Source organism: Mastigoproctus giganteus, chromosome 8, assembly GCF_048544385.1.
Source record: "Mastigoproctus giganteus isolate SK-2022 chromosome 8, ASM4854438v1, whole genome shotgun sequence".
Classification (NCBI taxonomy): Eukaryota; Metazoa; Arthropoda; class Arachnida; order Uropygi; family Thelyphonidae; genus Mastigoproctus; species Mastigoproctus giganteus.
In genome coordinates this window covers 22318532-22339337 of record NC_143582.1, presented here as the reverse complement: position 1 = coordinate 22339337, position 20806 = coordinate 22318532, and the positions used below count along the sequence as shown (strand labels likewise).

General features: G+C 40.4%; 1 protein-coding gene across 1 annotated transcript; it reads right to left on the bottom strand.

Annotated features, from left to right (window-relative positions):
* Nucleotides 1-249: 249 nt before the first annotated feature.
* LOC150081342 (uncharacterized) lies at nt 250-7574 on the bottom strand. Its single transcript, XM_090379697.1, has 2 exons — nt 7249-7574; nt 250-1752 (listed from the first exon to the last, which is right to left on the bottom strand). Exons 1-2 carry the CDS (start codon nt 7324-7326, stop codon nt 532-534), a joined length of 1299 nt encoding a protein of 432 aa, XP_090235823.1. The 5' UTR covers nt 7327-7574; the 3' UTR covers nt 250-531.
* Between the last annotated feature and the right edge of the window lie 13232 nt (nt 7575-20806).

Here is a 20806-nt window from a genome sequence, read left to right as displayed (position 1 = left end):
ACTTGTTTTTCTTTGGACTCTTTTTTTGTTGCTGGAATAAAGCGATGGTCAATAAACATATTAGTGTATAAATAGGGGGGTCCTCAAACACGTTTTGAATTGCAAAAGGGGCCATTATGAGATTCGCACGCTGATACTTTCAAACGGTTTCACCATCTGAACGTTTTTCTTCATTTAACAACGCTTTTAGAACTTGGTTTACATTGAGTTTGTATTGAGTGTGACCACACGATGGAACTCAAATAAAAATTGGAACATTCACTGATATTTAATATACGTTCTTTGAGATTTACAAAATATGGACCATCTCTTATCGTATTGCCAGGTACTAGAGGAAAAGAGGTTTAAAGGGAAAAGTGTGATTGAAGGAAGGGTGCTTTTGGAGATTTTTAATCTCCGGACAGGGGGGGGGTGAGTAGGTAGGAATAAATTAGACACGTAAATGAGAGGATTTAGCAGGTCTGTACACAAGGGTGGTAGGAAAAGAGAACATCTGGAGGAAATACATGCAATAAGCAGGCAGGTGGGAGTTTATAGATACAGTCCTTTCTTGAAGGAACGGTATGCTGCACCATAGGGTCCAGGTGCACCATAACCTCCAGCATGACCTTGATAGGCAACAGCAACGTTGGGAGCTCCATAGGCGGGAGATCCGTAGGCGGCAGCTCCACCATAGGCGGGAGCTGCGTACGCAGCAGCTGCGTAAGGAACGGCGGCAGGAGCTGCGTAAGCAACTGCTGGAGCTTCTTGGACCACGGAATGCGTTTCGTAAGAAGTCACGGCGGGACCAGAGACTGCCAAACCTGGAGCCGCTGCTGGACCCACGGCTGGGACGGCATCGTATGCGAAAGCGGGCGCCTTAGCGTAAGGATAAACTGGAACCAGTTGTCCCGCTTGGGTGGATTGAGCTGCACGGGCGACAGCCCCGTAGTTACCTGCTGGATCGTGAGAAGCGTGGCGGCTGTAAGAGAGCTCGTTCAAATGTCCGAGGTTGACATGGGCGTCGTAGGCAGCGTCCGAAGCGTAGCCGGCCTCGCTTGCCGATCCGAAACCGTGAGCATCGAAGGTCTTGTCGGCGACGTGCGATTCGTACTTGTTGTTGCCGAAACCGTGTCCGTCGAAACCTTGGTTGTTGGCCACCGACGAGTGGATCATCCCGCCGACTCCCGCCACTTGGGACTGAGCGTGGACGCCCGAATGGGCAGCGTGCGCGATTCCTCCTGGCACGGCATCTGCACGAGCTGTGTGGACGGCCTTATTGGCTTCGTTAGCAAACGGGGTCACAATGGCTCCGGCGGCGGTGTCGGTCAGCGAGGTGTGACCCGGCGCGATCTGAGCGTCGTGACTCTTCTGCTCGTAAGCCGCATGACCCACAGCGGGGTTCAAGTGGCCAGCGGCGTTGTTAGTGTGAACAGCGGCGTGACCCAAGTAACCGTTGATGTGGAACGTTTGTTCTCCGTGTTTCACGTCGGTCTGGCCGGATAATGGATCGGTGTGGGCGGCTTGGGCGGAGTGACGGATGGTGTGACCTCCGAGGTGGTCCTGGCTCACGGAAGTTTTCTCTCGCTCTCCCCCATGTGGGGTTTCTACGCTGCCGACCGAATAGGAATATCCGTCCTTCTGTTGGCTGTAGTCCACCTTCACGCTGCCATCAGCACCGACTCGCTGGCTGTACGATGGGGCCAACACCCCCAGTCCAATGGAGAAAGAATCGTCGGCCTTGATGAAGGCAGCAAAGGCAACAAGCAGCACCTGCAGAAAGAGAAAAAACTCTTGAGTACATGGGACACGAGATGGAAAATCACAAATAATAAAAGTTGTATTAAAATCTTTTCCCACTGAAAATTATTGACATGTCCCAATTGTCCCAATCTAAAAGGATTTCCTTTTAGAATCATCGATGATTTGATCTGATTTCTTTTTTAATTTTCTTTATGTATATCCAGTACAGAGAAAAAAGATTAAATGTAAATCGAATTTCAAGCACAGGTACACAATTACCTGCCATTATTGCATTTATGTCTTAGAAGATTTTATAATCTTTGGTAAAATCTTTCAAAAATACACCAAAATCAGTTTGAAAACCGAAAGGGACTGTTCTTCACTTAAGTAAATAGGAGGACCTTAGAGGATCAATGTCCCATCCACGGAACTCGATGTCTTCGTGAATCGTGTTGGAAATTCAAAAGGATTTCAACTTTTACGAGGGCGTCTAGTCCAATACCATGCATAGGTTGAGAAGACAGAAGCTATTTGTTAATGCCGGACTTGGGTTTGGTTTCCGTAGATTGCAATTTTCTAAAAATATTTAAGGAAGATTTTCCCAAAGAACAAATGTGAGGGTTGTTCCCAATAATGATTTGCGATCATGTCTAGAACCGCGCGTGTTGTCGTCAGGGTCCACACGACTGGTCTAGTAGAGCAGAACCTTGGGAAATTTAAGTTTAATTTTAAAATTTATATGACAAAAAGCAACCTACCATCATCCCCTATGAGTGGTCAGAGTGAAAATTGGCTACTCAATTTCAAAGTCTTCGAAGAATCCCCTGTTCTTCTTGTTATTGGAAAAAGTTAATCAGATTTTATTGTTTCAAAAGGAAATTAATAACTCCCTCTTAGAGAAACGACATCAAGACCTTGTGATCTCTTGGAATTAAGATTTTTCAGGAATCTTCTAACGTCCTTCTTTTGGAAGACCAAGAAAGCACTGAATGAAATACTTAATGAAACTCAAAGAGCGTCGAAAATTCTAGGACGATTATGACCATGCAATAGATGTGAAAATATAGATGGATGGAAGTTGCTGTTATTAGATTTGGAAAGAAACCAGAAAGGTCGAATTCCATTTGGACAAGAAGCTGGAGAGATTTAAATGGTGTGTTTTTTTGAAGAACGAAAGTTTAGGGTGGAGTACGCAATAAAGGATTTGGTTTCTACAAGAGCAATTTCAATTGAAGCGATCTAAGAAAATATTCCTGGATCGTTGCCAATAGGGTCCATCCGGTAAGCTATCCAGCTTCTTCTCTGGAAAGATGTTTTAAAGCTGTACTCTCAAAATGTAAGGAATATTGGATCTCACCATGATGCCCATCATAAGCTCAAAATACATACCCATTCTGCATGATAAAAGAGAGAAAGTATGCTCGGGCTTGAGACCAAACTTGGTCTTTCACAACTTTCTTCCTCTATTAAGGATTCCTCTTTTATGGATTGCACACTTTCATTCCTACCTACAGTTGGGTGGTCACCTCCAAGACATTGGGCATACACTCTGGAAAGGATAGTTTAAGATTTACCAGGTAGATTCTGAAAATTTCTTATTATCATCATGGTCCTTGTGGTTTGTTGAGAAAAATTTTCAATCGCATGAGATTGGACGGGGAAATTCTCTTTATGATGGGTGTTAAAAAAGCTTCCCTCCGGAACAAATTATTATTGCATTTCCCCAATGCAAATATAGGTTTACTATTGGGGACAGAGGGAGGTACCCTCAGAGGTGAGAAACTCTTTTGACACAACCCAATTCTCAAAATTTCCATGCTGATCATCAAATCAAAAAATGAATATCGAAGATGGTGAGTCGATGATCACCCCCAGATGGGCCATTGATCTGTAATAGTGTAGGTTTTTGTTTTATCTTCCTGTCGCTTAGGTCATGTAAGGCTGAATTAAAGTGAAATTATCTCTACTGGAACGCCGAGTGCCCCTGTAAATGTTGCTACCCCACAAGGAGGTTACCTTGTACTCAATCGAAGCAATTTATTTAGACAATAGCGCATTATGGTTACCAGAGCGTGACATATCTATATTGGCTTTCTTTAAGGTGCTGCTGGGCTGATTTATAAGGGCCGGGTGTAATTTTATCAGCAGAAAGCATTTCCAGGAACCTCCAAACAAGGCACGTAGAGATTCCTGGAACACGGCTAAGTGGGAGGCAAAATAATATCGATATTTTATTCCAGTTGGAAGTGCATCGTACCACTTGGATCGTGACATAATGCAGTACGTTTATGCAAATAAATTATTCCAAGGACCCGGTTTCACTTTCTGGGAGTAGAATGACCCAAATATGCTGCGCGTGACGTATTAAAATTAATTTTTGAAGTAATTTGGCTTTCAATTTTTAATTAAAATATTTGTAAGTTTTGAAAACTTGAAATGATTTTGAATTAACCAGTGTCAAGTCACGAAGGAGGCAATCCACCAACCTCTTTAATTTATAACATATTGATCAACTTGGTTTTTCAGATAGTTCCCCCCCCCCCCAAGATATTTGAGGCCTGAAAAACTTAAAACTTTTAAATCTTAATTCAAATTTTTATGATTGGTTGCTTCAAAAATTGGTCAATTTTTTAATGTTGTAGATGGTAAGGTAGTTTCAGGAGACTGGTTATATTTACTTTCCCTCATCCCAAAGAAAGCTATGAATCTGTCATCTCTGGCTTAACTTGAATTCTCAACAAGTTCTTCAAAGATGAAACTTAATTCAAATTATAATTCAGAATTTTAAGATTTGATTGCTCTTCAAAAGAAGGTAATAAGTCTCTCTTACCATGATGTACCAACCATATCTTTCTAGTTGGAGAACAAAATATCATGGAAAAGTTTCTAATGATGGAATAATTTTTTGGTATTGTAGATATACGAGCTAGTTTCAGAGACCATCTAATTTACTTCATCTCAAAGAGGATTATAAATCAGCCATTTCCGGCTTCTCATGAATCCTCAATCAGTTCTTCAAAGTGTGGTTTTAGTCAAAGAATCAGCAGTAGCAATTAGAGAGGGTTTCATGAAAGTATCTAAATATCCTGGTTTATCTCGTGAAAATTCATGATACTGTCCAGGTTTATCTTATGATACTTCAGGATACTATACAGGATAATCTCATGATACTTCATGATACTATCCAGGATTATCTAATGACATTTCATGATACAATCCAGGAATATCTAATACATGATACTATCCTGCATTATTTCATGATAACTCATGATACTCTTCAGGTTTACCTCATGGTATTGTAGAAATACGAGCTAGTCATAATCCAGGATTATCTCATGATACTTCATAACGCTACATACGATAATCTTATGATACTTCATGATACTATACAGGATAATCTCATGACACTTCATGATACTATCCTGCATATTTCATCATAACTCATGATATTTCATGACACTACATACGTTTATCTTATGATATTTCATGAAACTATCCGGGTTTATCTCATAAGCATCATGATATTATTCAGGCTTATCTCATGATACTGTCCAGGTTTATTTCATTATACTGTCCGGGTTTATCTCATGATATTATTCAGGCTTATCTCATGATACTTCATGATACTGTCCAGCTTTATTTCATTATACGGTCCGGGTTTATCTCCTGATACTAGCCAGGATTATCTCATGAAAACTCATGATACTGTCCAGATTTATCTCATGGTACTTTATAATACTATTCAGATTTATCTTATGATATTTCTTGACACTACATACGTTTATCTTATGATATTTCATGAAACTCTCCGGATTTATCTCATATGCATCATAATGTTATTCAGGCTTATCTCATGATACTTCATGATATTATTCAGGCTTTCTCATGATACTTCAGGATACTGTCCAGGTTTATTTCATTATACTGTCGGGTTTATCTCATGATACTAGCCAGGATTATCTTATGAAAACTCATGATACTGTCCAGGTTTATCTCATGATACTTTATAATACTATTCAGGCGTATCTTATGAAATTTCATGAAACAATTCGGGTTTATCTCATGATACTTTATAATACTATTCAGTTTTTTCTCATGATATTTTATTACACTATCCACGTTTATCTTATGATATTTCATGAAATTATCCGAGTTTATCTCATGTATGTCACAACATGATTGAGGTTTATCTTATGATACTTCATGATACTATCCAGGATTATATCACGATACTTTATATATTCAGATTTATCTTATGATATTTCATGAAACTATCCCGGTTTATCTCATGATACATCATGATATTATTCAGTTTAATCTCATGATATTTCATGACACTATCCACTTTTATCTTATTATATTTCATGAAATTATCCGGTTTGTGTCACGATACGTCATAATATGATTCACGTTTATCTCATGATATTTTACGATGCTATTATCTCATAATAGTTCATAATACTATCCAAGATTTATCCCATGATATTTCATGATACTACTAGGTTTATTTCATGATACGTCTTAATAATTCAGGTGTATCTCATGATATTTCACGATACTACCAGGTTTATCTCAAGATAATTCATGATACTATCCAGGATTATCTCATAATTCACCATGCTACATTATCTCATGATAATTCATGATACTATCTAGGATTATCCCATGGTACATCATAATATGATTCGGGTTTATCTCATGATATTTCACGATGCTACCAGCTTTATGTCATGATAGTTCATGATACTGTCCAGGATTATCTCATGATAGTTCATGATACTATCCAGGATTATCTCATAACTCATGATACTCTCTAGGTATCATAAGAGTATCATGATACTCTCTATTATGATACTCATGATACTCTTTAGGCTTTTCTCATAATTACTAATTTCACCTAATTACTAATGAAATAATTTCATGATACATTTCGAAGATATTCTTTGTTTCTGCAGCAACGATTCCAATGCTCTCATTTTCAACGCTCAGCAAATTCTATTGCGGCAATGGTCCAATATTTCAAGAAATCTCTGCACCGAATAGGCAAGAGAGAGAACTGATTAGAGATAGACAGAAGAGAGTTAACTAAAATAGTGCCAAAGTTGGCCACCAAAGATTAAGGATTCAACTGCTTTAGTCATGGTAAGAATCTAATCCTCTTCAAATATTTTGTTCTTCTGACTAATTGCACTGCACGGACACTACTTTTGACTAATCTTAACCTTACTGGTTATATTTCATCCCAAAAATTCCGCGAACCTTAATAGTTCCTACTGATCATGCAAGAGAGAACAATAGAAAATATTGTTTTTAATTTGAGGTGCTCACAACCAAAGTAGGCTTTTCAATTAAAAATTCTATAAGTTGAAATAATTAAAAAAACATTTATAAAAGAAAAATACCAAAAAGAAATAGAGAGAAAGAAAAGGGGGAATATTAGAGCGTGCAGATATTAAAAAACAAAATTAATATAAGGCGAAATAGGCTTTGATGGTACATGAAAACTGGATGAAAAACCGTACTCACCAAACGAAACATTATGGGCTTGAAATGGTGAAACTCCTTTCGAGAAACACTAACAGGTAGACTTAGTTCGAGAGCCATAACTCACCCTTTTATAGTCAGTCCCATGAGGGTAAGGAGCGTCCTTCAACCCCATCTAGTGACAGCCTTTGGCTCGTTCCTTCCAGCAGATCTTGACCTAATTCGAAGCGATCTTTTTGAAAACGAAACATTACCGGTTACTTGTAGAGGCAATCGTGGTTACCAAAAGTCGACGGGTGTGGCGGGGTTGATTTCATCTTATGTACGCAGTTTGACCTTCTGGGTTGGCGAACCGATCACTTCAACTAGGTAACGTTTGATGTAACTCAGAATTATCGTATAATGTGGTTAACGTCTGAAGGGGTGGTTTCTCGGCGTGTTCACTTTCTTTTTTTTTAAGGAAAACGCCCTTTTGGCAGCGTTCCTTTTTTACTTCCGGGCTGATGAAGTGGAAGGGCGTTAGTCATATTGTGATTTTGATTATTCAAATTTCCACCTGTTTCTACTGGCTATTGTTTGTTTCACATGACGAATGCATAAGTTGAGAAACTGGTGGCCACTTCTTGGAAAGCAGGATATTACGCACCAACAGTATTCTGCAAATCACCATTTAAGATCTTTTAAAAAGAAGAGTGAATTAATAATCATTGGTTGGACAGTGTCGGGAAACTTGTCCATGTGTCCCTTAACTTTTTTATAGGATAGTTTACATGAAAATAATATATACGTATTGGTTAGAGACTTTACACTTAATAGATGTACCAATGGAAGAGACTTAAAAAAATCAGAAATAAAAAATATTTATCTGTTCCTTCATAAAACGTCTTGTGGGATGAGTTCAGATGGATTGGGAAGGAAGTCCGCCACGCCCATACTTAGTTTTCATAAAACGTTGCGTCTCAGAATTAAGGAGGAAAGGTTGAAGGGTATTTAGATTATATCATAGTCTGTGGGATGGATCCTTCTGTGCACTAGAATTCTTCAAGATTTTCTTTATGTGGTTTGAAATTGAATATCTTCAACCCACCCATCTTTTTCTGGTCCCTTGGGTAGCATAGTTGGTAGGATCGTCACCCTCCCCATTCTGGATGGAAAAGACCTCAGCTGAAGTCTCGTCAAAGACGGGAGGGTTTTTATGGGCTTTTTCACTAGGTGGCCAGGTTAGTCGGTCTCAGGAGAAGGTTTATGTAATATGGTCTTAGTCCTTAATGCTTGATACCCTACCTTTTTCTGGAAATATGAAAGAATACACCACCAGTACCACTTGTTGAGGTCCTACTATGGTTTGGTGAATTTATAATTCGATAGAACCCTTCTGCACAGTTCAGCGCACAAGATGAAGGTCATTTTGAGAAGGTTGCTTCTTACTCCAAAGTCTGCTACCACTCTTTTTGAAAATATTAAAAGCATCATTGTACACATATATGTAAATAAAAGAAAAAATTGATTGAATCCTAAATACCAATGTCTGCAAAATTCCAGGAGTTACGAATTCTGCTTGAATTCCAAGTTGATAAGAGAGTAAAAGTGCCCTATTGTATACACTGCTGCCTAAAAGTTTGGGTCACAGCGTTTGATAACAATTTTGGTTAATTGTTTTTTGAAATTTATGTTCCATAAATTTGGGAACAATGGCAGATTTCAAGGACTTCATTGTCTGGATGAGTGGTGTCCAACCTGCGGCCGCGAATAATTTTTATAAAGAAGATTATGAAATATCGGCCAGTTGCAAGAAGAGGTCCTGGACGTCCTAAAAAAGGATGGGCTGAGACTAGAACAGGCCACTGGCCTAAATCCTTGAAAGGGTAAACGTTCTGGAAGAAATTTGTCTGGAGAAAAAACATTTTGTTTTTCTCGAAAAACAAAATGCGAAGAGTAGAAGATATTGGAAAGAATTAAGATAACGTGGTCTTAATTCACCTTATGTTTTGACAGTTTCTTTTAGAAATTGCAATTTAGTTCACTGTATACACTGTTAGGAAAGTTGGACTGGAGAAAATCAAGTTTCAAAGAAAGGAAGTCAAAGAGTTCCAAATGATTAGTGGAGTAGAGAGGCAACAGATGAATTTGACAGAATGTGGTAGAGACATTGAAAGCCAAAGAAGATTCCAAATTACTTAGTCTCTGAAAGGAGTGTATATCAAAGTGGACATATGCACAAGTACCACCTTTGAGGCGAAAGGAATCATACAACGAATAATTTGGGCAACTGAGATGAGCAGTGGTTGAATCAACCGATAATCGGGATTCTGTAAGAAAAAGTAAGTGGGCTGGTTACGCTACAACTGTCACACCTGAAGTGCTTACCCTTTAAAATCAGAAGATACATAGCACTGGTCTCCAGGGTCTCTCGAAGGGACTGGGACCTTGGCCGACGAACTTTACATCTGTAAGTCTGTATGATTCTCTTGTTTACCATCACGACGGTAAACAAAAGAATCATCGACTCCATGCAAAGAGCTATCTCACTCACTATCACCCACGTCTGCTGCACGGTGAGCACCCACGCCCTCCAGGTCCTCCCTGCGTCCACCCCTTGGACTTGGAGATCGTGCGCTGTGGGCTGTTTTATCACCTTGCCAAGGGTACTTCACACACTCATCTTGGTTTCTTCACGGATCCCGCAAACAACAGGAATGCGGAGAAGAAGCTGCTCATGACTCATCTGCAGCAGACAGGGTAGACCAGTTGGTGGGATTTCCCCAAAGGAGAGATAACCAGGAAATTCGTCCCTGATGTCAGCCGAGTCTACCCAGACTCCCTCCTTGGTTTTCACCTGGGTGCTACGCCACATTCTTGTTCACAGGACATGGCTCCATAAAAGCCAAGCTTTCGCTGCTTGACCTCTAAGAGGACCCATCCTGCCCCTGCGGTGGACTTGAGAGCTGGTAGCACCTCATGTTTGACTGCCATCTGTATGAAGAACTCCATAGCATACTCATTACTAAGCTAACTTACTTACCCGAAGGACAGGAGCACCATCTGCTGGAAAGTAAGGATAAATATTGGCCTTCTCTAGCTTTGCACAAGATGGCTTTGGGAGGCGAAGAACCTACATCTCCGTCCCACGTCAACAAGGACCTCATGCACTTGTGACAACTGGACCTCCTGGACTTGAGACTACTGGATTTGACAAATTCCAAAATGGACAACCATCGGACATGATCCTTAGACATCAGACCAACTAAAACCTCACTGGACTGGACATTACAGCAGAGCTATCCGCCGCCATGACTCCTGGAGACCTTGTCGGGCTCCCTTGCCCTTCGTACTATTTTCCCCTTCCCCCTCCTCTCCTGGTGGATCTCATCCCAGGAGGTGCCTTCTTCTACATTCCCTATACTTCTGTTTATTATTATTTTATTTATATATTTTATTATATTTTATTTTATTTATTATTATTATTATTATTGACCCCCTAAATATTATTCCCTGATAGTTGGCACCCACTCGTATAACACTCCCTCCAATAGATGTAGTTTTCGTCCTTCCTAGGACAGACAAATTGTAGGGGCCAACAAGTCATTATCATTATTATGAAAATTCTTGGTGGGTGCCAAATCTGAAGAAAACGGGAGAATAAAGAAGCAGTTCAATTTTGTATATGGAGATATTGAATGACAAATCGGAGATCAGATTTATCCATTTTTATTGTGTTGTTATTCAGCAGACATGGCATCATTATTTCAATTAGATTGCGTCCTATTCCATCCAGAGGATCTCAGGATGTCCTGTTACTCTCCAAATACGCTAGCGTATTGATATAATATTTAGTGGCTTCCTAATAATTTGACCATTACTGTACTTATCCTGTATTTTTTTCTCCAAATCACCTTAAACAAGACTAATGATCCACTCTTTATGATACCATCTAAATTGACTCGTTTGCTAAACCGAAAAGCATTTTGTCAGTGGGAGATCTTCTGTGGGCAACCAACTTGAATAATGCTTTCCATGATCTCATTGTTATCATGGAGTTTCGCGTGGATGCTAATAACTCCTCCCTGGTAGGTTTTAACCTAAAACGCGCTTTGATTATATCAGTGGAGTAAGAAAGTGCGCAACTCATGAAGTAATTAGAAATTTCAACAAGGGCCGCGTATGCTGACCCAAATCTTAGGAGAACTGAGGCATTCCATTTTCTAAGAATCGTTGAGATAAATTTGATATTTTCTTATCTAAAGAAAGTAGGAGATGTAACCTTTCAGAATGAATGGTCTCGTTCACAAAAGAAATATTGCAATGAGACGATTTTTTTTATATACGCACGTGCAGGAGCATTAGAGGATAATCCCGATGTGAAAGAACACTTTTAAGTTTTAAATTAATAAGAGTTTTATCATTCGGATGAAAGGGGTTTGTTTTTTCGTTCTATTAAGTTGTTAAAACCACTCAATTGCAATTATACACTGAGTGGTTACATTATTAGGAACAGTTTTCAGCATCACGTGTTTACCATGTGAAGTGAGCGCATTTTTGCCACTGAAAATCTAGTGCAGGTCGGCATCAAGGGTTTGGAATTTGGAAAAAAAATCAAGGAATCATGCAATAAGCTAAAGCCTTTGCTTGCAAGAGAGAGAGATTTAGGCTACCTTGCAGTTTGGAAGCTACATGTGGGATTCCTCACTGATGGGGGCGCTCAGGTTTCCACGAACGTCTTTACTGTAGCAACCAAACGAAAGGACTCTTGTTTTATAGCCCTCAGTAGCCCGGGGGCCTGCTGTCTATGATTTGCACACATTCATGAATATTGTATGCCCGAAAATAATCTGTTTTTAATAACCAAGCTTTCAGCAGTAAATTTTAGATGATTTCAGGAGCTGCAGATGCCCAGATCCCAGCAGCATAGAGAGATAACATATGATTGTTATCCATGTCGTGTTTTTCATGAGTGAGTAGTGTAAGGGATAAAGCAACTAAGGGTGTTAGGAGTCAATATATTGTGTCTGAAAATTGCGTGTGTTCTCTGATCTAAATGCTTGCTTCCTGGATGAAAAACTCTGAGATCCTTCTGAGTGTTGATCCGAAGTATGCCACTGCCAAGCGGACATTTGTGGATGTTTGAGCAGATGGATGTGTGGGCTGTTAGATGGAGTTTCTGACTAAGAGAAATTATTGATGAAAAGATTTCAATGAGGTCCAGTTGGATGTTCCATGGATCTTCAGAGGAGGATTTCGTGTAAATGAAACAACATCCGCATAAGGAACAGAAGTGAAGTTTGGAGTTCTTTATTGGATTTTAGGTGGAGAAAGATGAAATGCAAGAGTAAAATTAAAATACAAAAGAGGAAAAAAAATATAAAGTGGAAAAACTTAAGTATAAGAACATAAGGGAGATAAAGATACTACAGGAGCCGTCCTTCTTAAGAGAAGGATAAATTAGAGCGTAGGGCACCAGATGACCTTAATCGGACTAGAAACGCACCGTGCAACGGTATCCAAACACTCACGCGACTGTAAAACTTCTGTTTATCAAAAAAAAAAAAAAAAAAAAACAGCCCTTGCAATTAGTAAACCAGAAAGCTGGTTGGACAACCGTCCTCTTAAGGAAATGATGTGACAACAAAAACATGCACGACAACTCTGCACTGCGCGAAGAATTTTACAAGTTTATAGTCTTAAGGCAGGGACGTGTCCCAATGTCACTCTTAGGAATGCAAAGTGAACCCCCCGGGGCAGGACGCTGAATAAAAAATAAACGTTTTATCTCCTTAAAATCACATTTTTAATAAACCGTCCTTCGGGATGAAAAACAAAAGCAAATCACCCAAGTCCTACATCACGTGACTAATTTCACTTTCAGACGATTTTTGGCGCTTAGTTTGGTGATAAATTCATTGCCATGCGAACAGAAGACCCAGGAGGGGTTGATCGTATTTCTGGCGAAACGGGAAACGTCAGACGAACGTGGTTTAGCGTTCCACCGGAAACGTGTCTTTTTAAGTAGGACACGTTCAATCACACCGTCACGGGGAATCCCCCGTTGCTCGTGAGTCAAGCAGAAGTCGTAAGTCAAACTACCACACCCATGGTCTCCTCCCCCCCCTCCTCCCTTAACCTCTCCACGTCGTGAAGGTGTACTTACGGGGGCAACCACGTCATGAGAACACCGAAAGAAAACTCCATTAGAGGAGATCGTATTCATACCGGATTCATTTAAGGTGCGGGGTTACCTGGGCAATGTCCAAATAGTACTCTTTTCTGTAGGGTAGCTGCCACATTATCCCACAATAGGAAGGCCATCTTGAACGATAGTTGGTCTTTGTTGACCTTCACACAGGTTGAGGATATGACGCTGCTTCACCACCTCCTCCCCCCCAACCCCATCGGGGATCGTGAGGAATAAATTTGAGCAGAACAGGTTCTGGAACGTTCCTCCATTCCATCCTCTTATTAGTGTTTTTTTCTTTGACCTTCGATTACCGGATCATATGCCTCTCGGTCAAGAAAGTGACCGACATACTGACCCCCTATCTTCACTCCACCCATCCTAAAAATCGCATTTGGAATAACAAACAGAGTTCTCACGTTTTTCGCAATTCAGTCTGTGGTTAAATGATTGATTCATTCATTCAACAACAACGCCCTCAACGTCAGCCCGTATTTTAAATAGTACATGATACTCCGTGGTTTCCCAATACTTTTGATAACGTAGTGTATGTTGTCTACTCGTCTTGTTGGAGACATAAGAATTGCTCTGTTTCGTTTTTGGTAAGCAAAGTTGTAAATACAAGAAGAAGGAAGAAGAATGTCTATCTCTCGTATACACTCATTGCCCCCAAAAATAGGAACCTTTGTATAAGAAAGTCACGGGTAGAAGTAACGGGTGATCTATCAAACTTTGAAAGAGGTCTTATCGTTGGTGCACGTTTAACACGAACCACACTTCAAGAAACGAAACACGTAAATTCCTCAAAGGTTTTTAAAGACTGGAAAGCAAGCGGTTCTTCAACAACTCAAAGGCTTAAGGAGGACTTAAGGAGGTGGCAAAGGACACCCAGTGTGCAGCAAATAACATCTGAATTCAACCAAGCCCTATTTCAACCCGTACCATGCGCAGTGAATTCATGTAATTAGGTATTGACAGTTGTCTGCCTATTTTGCACTGATGGTAGGCGTAGAGTGTGATGAGAACCTCGAAGTGATGGATCTTTCTTGCCTTGTGAAGACAACCCAACCCCGTTCCATGATAGCATCACGGAGGTCACATCTTGGTATAGGGAATGCTTGTTGGCAAGTGTTGGGTCCATTGCTATCGGTGATGGTCGGTTATCATCCCAGGGATTACCTGAATTTTGTATAAAATCTACTACACCCTGCACTGTTAAGCTTTTACAGATGACAGGTGACAATGCAATATGCCAGAATCTTGAGAGAATGGTTTGGAAAAAGTGACACGGACTTCCACCATCTTCTCTGGCCCCACGACGCTAGTGGGTAGTTGGTAGAATCGCCATCCTCTTCACCTGGTGGAAAAGATCTCAGTTCGAGTCCCATCGATGAAGTGAGGAACTTTGATGGACCTTTTTCTCAACGTGGCTAAGTTAATCGATCTCAGGTGAGGGTAGCATGTTTTTTCTCTAGAAAACTCGGGTTTTTCATCCAGCAATCAGAAAACCGACCAAAGAACACATTCACTGATGGTCTTATAACCTTACTACAAGAACAAGAGAATGGGCCCCCCCACATTGGCCGATCTCAATCCTATTGAGAATGTGTGGATATGTTGGAGAGAGACAGCTTTTGGGCAACGAAGTCCTCTTACTTCAGCTGAGAGATATCTTGCTGAAAGAATGGTTGCTGTTAGACCAAAACACTCTACAACACCTTATAGATTCCATGGTTCCCCCACAATTGCTATTTTTCGAAACAAAGGTGGCTCGATCCGATTCTAAAAAATCTTCCTATTTTTTTGGCCAGTGTATATAGATAATATGACTCACGCGTGTGTCATATTCTAAAACATGTTATTGATATCTGCAAATTTCAGAGTTATTCTAATCAAGGACATGATTCAAATCCTGTACTGGTTTCGCTTCGCTTTTTAGTTTTCAAACTTCAGACAAAGACGCTATCCACCCAATTTAAAAGTTTCTGGAGCAATTACCCCTTTCTGGTCTCTTTACCTCATATCCTTATTAATTTCTTAGCCTTGCCGCGTCTCTATAATTGCTATCAACGTCTGGATCTCTACTTATTAGATCTCTTCAGGTTTTTAAGATTAAATCCATAGGCTTAGTTGTTCCATTGTGTAAAAGCCCGACCCTTATATTTCAATATCAGGGACGTTGTAACATGGAATAACCTTTTATAGTCTATCTTTCGGGCGTTTCTTGTCTTGAACAACCCTTTTCTAAAGGAAATCCGGTTGTAGAATTGGCAGTGATCTTTTGTTTGATGGGGAAAATTCCCCCAGTTTCTCCTACAAGGCGTCGAGCAAACAGTTACAATAAATTACTCTGATTAGTAGTTAAACGCCGGGACGCCCGGGTCCACGCCCGTTAAATCAATCGTTGAAGGACCCCTAGTTGGAAATACTCCAGGTGGAGTATTTCTATTTAATGTTTACTACCCCCTTTCATAGTGGGAGTTTCAAATTAAACTGAGTGATGAATAATAGACAAAGCCCTTATGCGCCCCCTGGAGGATAACTTGTAATTTTTTTTAAAAAAGTAATAATTAATAGAAAATCCATTAAAATATATATAATAAACAAAAAAAATTAAATTATTGCTATTTATTTTCGACGTGTTATTTCTCTATTAGAAAGAACTTTTGTCACACACTGTACATATTTTTGAGATCCACCTTTTGGAGATTAAAAAGACTCTCTTCTCTTACAAAATAGAGAGACAAGTTGATTTCTGTTATGTATAACTTTTATATGAATATATAAATCGACTTTGAGGAAGAAATATCGGCATGAGGGCCGGCTCTTTCCACTTTTACGTGTATATATTTTGGTTTTATCTCTATATTCCTCAAGTTTCTTGCAGATTTTGTTTTGTAAATTGTACTTGATCATTAAAAGTTGTTTCTGTGTAAAACTCTTAAGTATACACGACAATTTCCAACTTACCAGTTGTCGATCTGATATTTGGGCCAAGGCTGTTTCGAAACCGGAATTATTCCTTTTCAGTTCCGATGCGTGGTCCGCGTTTTGTTGGAGAAAATGACCCCACGGACAGGTGTGGCAGGCAACGAGAGCGGATTAGAAGTCAAGGATAGTACGATACCTCACACCTAGCCACCCGGTCCTCACAAGGCTGGTTGCTTCAACTTTGTTTCCTGTTTGTATCTTGCACACTACAAAGACTTGATCTGAGACCCAGAGAAGACAATAAGGAGTGGGGGAGGGGGCTGTGAATTCATGGAAGATGTAGTTCACTGGGGTGTAGCAAGTGTGAGAAAGTTCATTTTAATGATTAAAAATAGTCCAAATTAATTATTTTAAATGTTTGTGAGCACCATAACTTTTTAAGAGACAGAAGAAATAAATACTTGCGTAAATAAACAGAAAGAAAAAGAGATAAAAGATAGAAAGGATTGAAATTCTGATTACAATTTCGATGAAAATATTTAAATCGCATACAATATGTATTCGAACTTCCCAACCCTCAACCCATCCTTAGTACTAGATAGTAGTGGTTGGACAGTCTTTCGTATTTGAGATCACCATAGAAACACCTGCGCTGAGAGATTTCGAAAATCATGGTCGCCATCTATCGGTAGTTTTTATAACTGTTTAAATTATTCGGTTTTGTCAAAAACTCTAATTAATAATTATTTTTTAATTAATTTCTTTATTAATTTTTAATTATTTCATGTTTATTTATTATTTTTGATGAAAGAATTATCGAAAACGAGTCACACATTTTTATTAGCAGTCTTTCGAAAATACAGGTTCATACCAGAGCCACTAGGCACACACACACATAGAATTCAAATATTGCACTGTTGTATTTGCACTGTTAAAGCCTCGCTGCTGTTTGTCTCCTATTTCATAGGGGGCGCTGCTTCCGGCTGATGTTTAAGTAATCTGTACATTGGAAACTGATTCGGTCTGCGTCTTCAGGAGTTTAAAAGTGGAGTTTCTAGAAAAGAAATTTTAATAATTTAGGTTTCGATCATTTTTAAATTTTAAGAATTTAAAAATATTTAAAGGGCATAAAAAGTGGGATCGGTACGTTTATTTATTTATTTATTTTAAATCTGTTTGTTAGAATATTTCAAGAAATTGGTGCAGAAATATAGGAATAGAAGTTGCACATTCGAAGTGAAATTGTTATGATTAGTTGTTTGATCAGTGCTGATTTTTCTAATAATAATAATTATTATTTATTTATTTATTTATTCTTATTATTAATATTATTATTTATTTATATTATTTATTTTTTGATTGGAACTGGCACAGAGTATAATACGACTTTAATCACGTGGTAAACTGATGAGAAACAAATTTTTAGAACAAAAATACAGACTCACCTTTACATGATATTTCTGTACAGAGTGCTCCTTCAGTAGCCTCCTCCACCTCCACCGTATCCTCCTGACGCTCCTCCTCCTCCATATCCACCACCTCCCGTTGCTCCACCATAACCTCCTCCACCTTTTCCTGCGCCACCACCACCACCGTATCCTCCTCCTCCGCCACCATATCCTCCAGCACCTCCGCCACCTCCTTTACCACCTCCTCCGAATCCTCCTCCAATTCCTCCACCAGCTAGTCCCGTTGTGCTCAGTTTCAGTCCAATCAGAGTGATGCCACTGATGCCAACACCATCACCTCCTGCTTTCCCACCTCCTCCTCCATAACCACTGCCACCTCCTCCTCCTTTTCCACCACCTCCATAGCCACCAGCACCACCGCCATAACCACCGCCTCCTCCTCCTTTACCACCACCGCCACCATATCCACCAGCACCGCCGCCACCATATCCACCAGCACCTCCGCCACCATATCCACCAGCACCTCCGCCACCATATCCTCCACTTCCTCCGCCTCCTTTTCCCCCACCTCCTCCATATCCACCAGCACCACCTCCACCGTATCCGCCACTTCCTCCGCCTCCTTTTCCCCCACCTCCTCCTCCATATCCACCAGCACCACCAGCACCACCACCACCTCCATATCCCCCTCCTCCGCCTCCTTTCGCTCCACCACCTCCACTTCCTCCATAACCACCACCTCCACTGCCTCCATAACCTCCACCTCCTTTACCGCCTCCACCAAAACCCCCTGCTGCGCCACCTCCGTATCCACCACCTATACTTACTCCACCTCCGTATCCACCTCCCGATTTTCCTCCTCCGCCATAACCCCCTCCCGCACTAAAACCTCCACCACTGAAACCACCACCAAATCCACCACCTCCATAACCCCCACCACCAGCACCACTACCACCACCATAGCCTCCTCCTCCGCCACCTCCTTTACCTCCATCAGCAATGGCGAATGTGAGAGGAATAGCTAACAGTAAAGCTGTATGTCCTTTTCCACCACCACCACCTCCGCCGCCTCCATATCCTCCGCCTCCACCACCTCCTCCGCCTTTTGCTCCACCACCTCCGTATCCCCCTCCTCCTCCTCCACCTTTGCCGCCGCCACCACCACCTCCATACCCTCCACCTCCTCCTCCGTAACCTCCGCTACCTCCTCCACCACCTCCATAGCCTGTCGCTGCTGCTACAAGGTCCTTGTAGGTAGCATATCCTCTGAACACAGTGGCCTTTTTCTCTCCCTGTGCACTCAGTGCTCCCAAGAGAAGCAGGAAAGACAGAAGAGTTGATGTCACCTAAAAAAAAAATTTCCATATATTACTTTCAGATTGATAGCAGAGAGAGAGAGAGAGAGAGAGAGACAAAATGGCCAAATGGAAAATCAGTTTAGATCTGGGACAATCAACTAATTGATTGTAACATAAGCAAATTGCCTGCGTAGGAGGTAGCTCCACTACTTAATAAACAGCCATTAGAAAAATAACAATAGCAGATTTTACCAGAAAAATAATCTCAAAAAATGTTCCTAAATCGGTGTCAATGCGTAATGAAAGAGGAAGGAGACTCAACCCGGTTCCCGCATAACTATAAATTGCAAATTATTCATGTTTTTTTTTGTTTTTTTTTTCTATTAACAGCGCCTAGTATTATTTAAAAAAAATAAATAAATAACCGCGCATCAAGAGATCCCTCTTAAACTTTAATCCCATCAATAATGGAAGTAATTTCAACAAATAAAAATCATGCATCAACAAGAGTAATTAATTTGCAAATCATATCAAAGCAGCCAGTGAGCCACCATCGGAAAATCAATCTACCAACAGATCCGGAATAACCAACTTATAAACAAATTGCCAGCTTAGCGCGTAGACATCCACTACTTAATAAACAGCCACAAAAAAAAAATAATCTAAAAAAATATTCCTAACTTGGTTTCAACGAGGAATAAAAGTGGAAGGGGACTGAACCCGGTTCCCGCCTAACTCGAAAGTGCCAATAGATAATACTTTTTATACTTAATAATTTTAACGCGTTCAAGGGTTGTTTACAGCGCCAAACAATTTTTTATCTATTAACAGCGCCTACTGTTAATTAAAAAAGAAACATCAAGAGAGCTCAGTCCACATCATTCCACGTAGATCGATAAATCCAAAGAGAAAATCTCACCTACCTGTCTAGATCCCATGTTTGTGTCTGCAGTCCACTGTGTGCGTCTGCATCTTCTTAAGTCTCAGTATTTATAGCTACCAAGAAAACATCTCTTGTTGCGTCAGGAAATGAGGTCCCTAAGGAAGACGCGAACAGCTACATCCCCCCTCAGTTACACCCCCTTCTGCTATTCTTCAGCACCAATGAAAGCTACACAATATCCTAAACTGGGTTAGCCAGTGGTTAGCCCTCTTTCAATAGAACTGGAAAGCAACAGAAAGTGTTCATTACGTATCGGACCTGGGTTTACCTTGATAGGGGGCAATATTAAAGGGTTTAGGGGGGTGGATAAAAAAAGGTAAAGATTATATCAGAGGCAGAGGTCAGAAACTTTCCTTAAAGAATGCAGAGAAAGTAATAAGGACTAATTATGTTGAAGACAGGGCCGGAGCTAATTAGAGGGTAAGGAAATTGTCCCCCAATAACTCACTAACCCCTATTTAACAAGGACAGGGTTTCGGAAACGAGAATTGGTGTCCCGACATCTTGACCTATGAGAAAATGCTCAAGGCAGGGGAATAAATAAAGGGGTGAGATTTTAAATAGCTTCCCTGAGGTCTAATTTCACATACTCCCACCTGGGGGTCAACAATGTCCAGATTAGAGTTTAATACGAAGAGAGCAAGCAAAGATAACCCATTTATTGATATCCCAAGTAACGTCCATTGACCCCTTTCTTGCTTGCCATGTCAATATAGTGGTTTACGAGCGCACTGGTAACAGTCACGTGTCTTTCTTATGTCCTTTGCCTCAGGGGCCCTTCACCGATGATATGTTGATTTATGGACGGTAAGGGACCTCGCGTCGTTGACTTTACACCTTGAATAACCTA

Bases quoted from the DNA above. Each gene is read 5' to 3' on its own strand.
- LOC150081342 (XM_090379697.1), bottom strand. From the start codon at position 7,326: ATGGCTCTCGAACTAAGTCTACCTGTTAGTGTTTCTCGAAAGGAGTTT. The intron at 1,753-7,248 runs GTGAGTACGGTT...CTCTTTCTGCAG, and splicing joins AGCCCATAATGTTTCGTTTG to GTGCTGCTTGTTGCCTTTGC.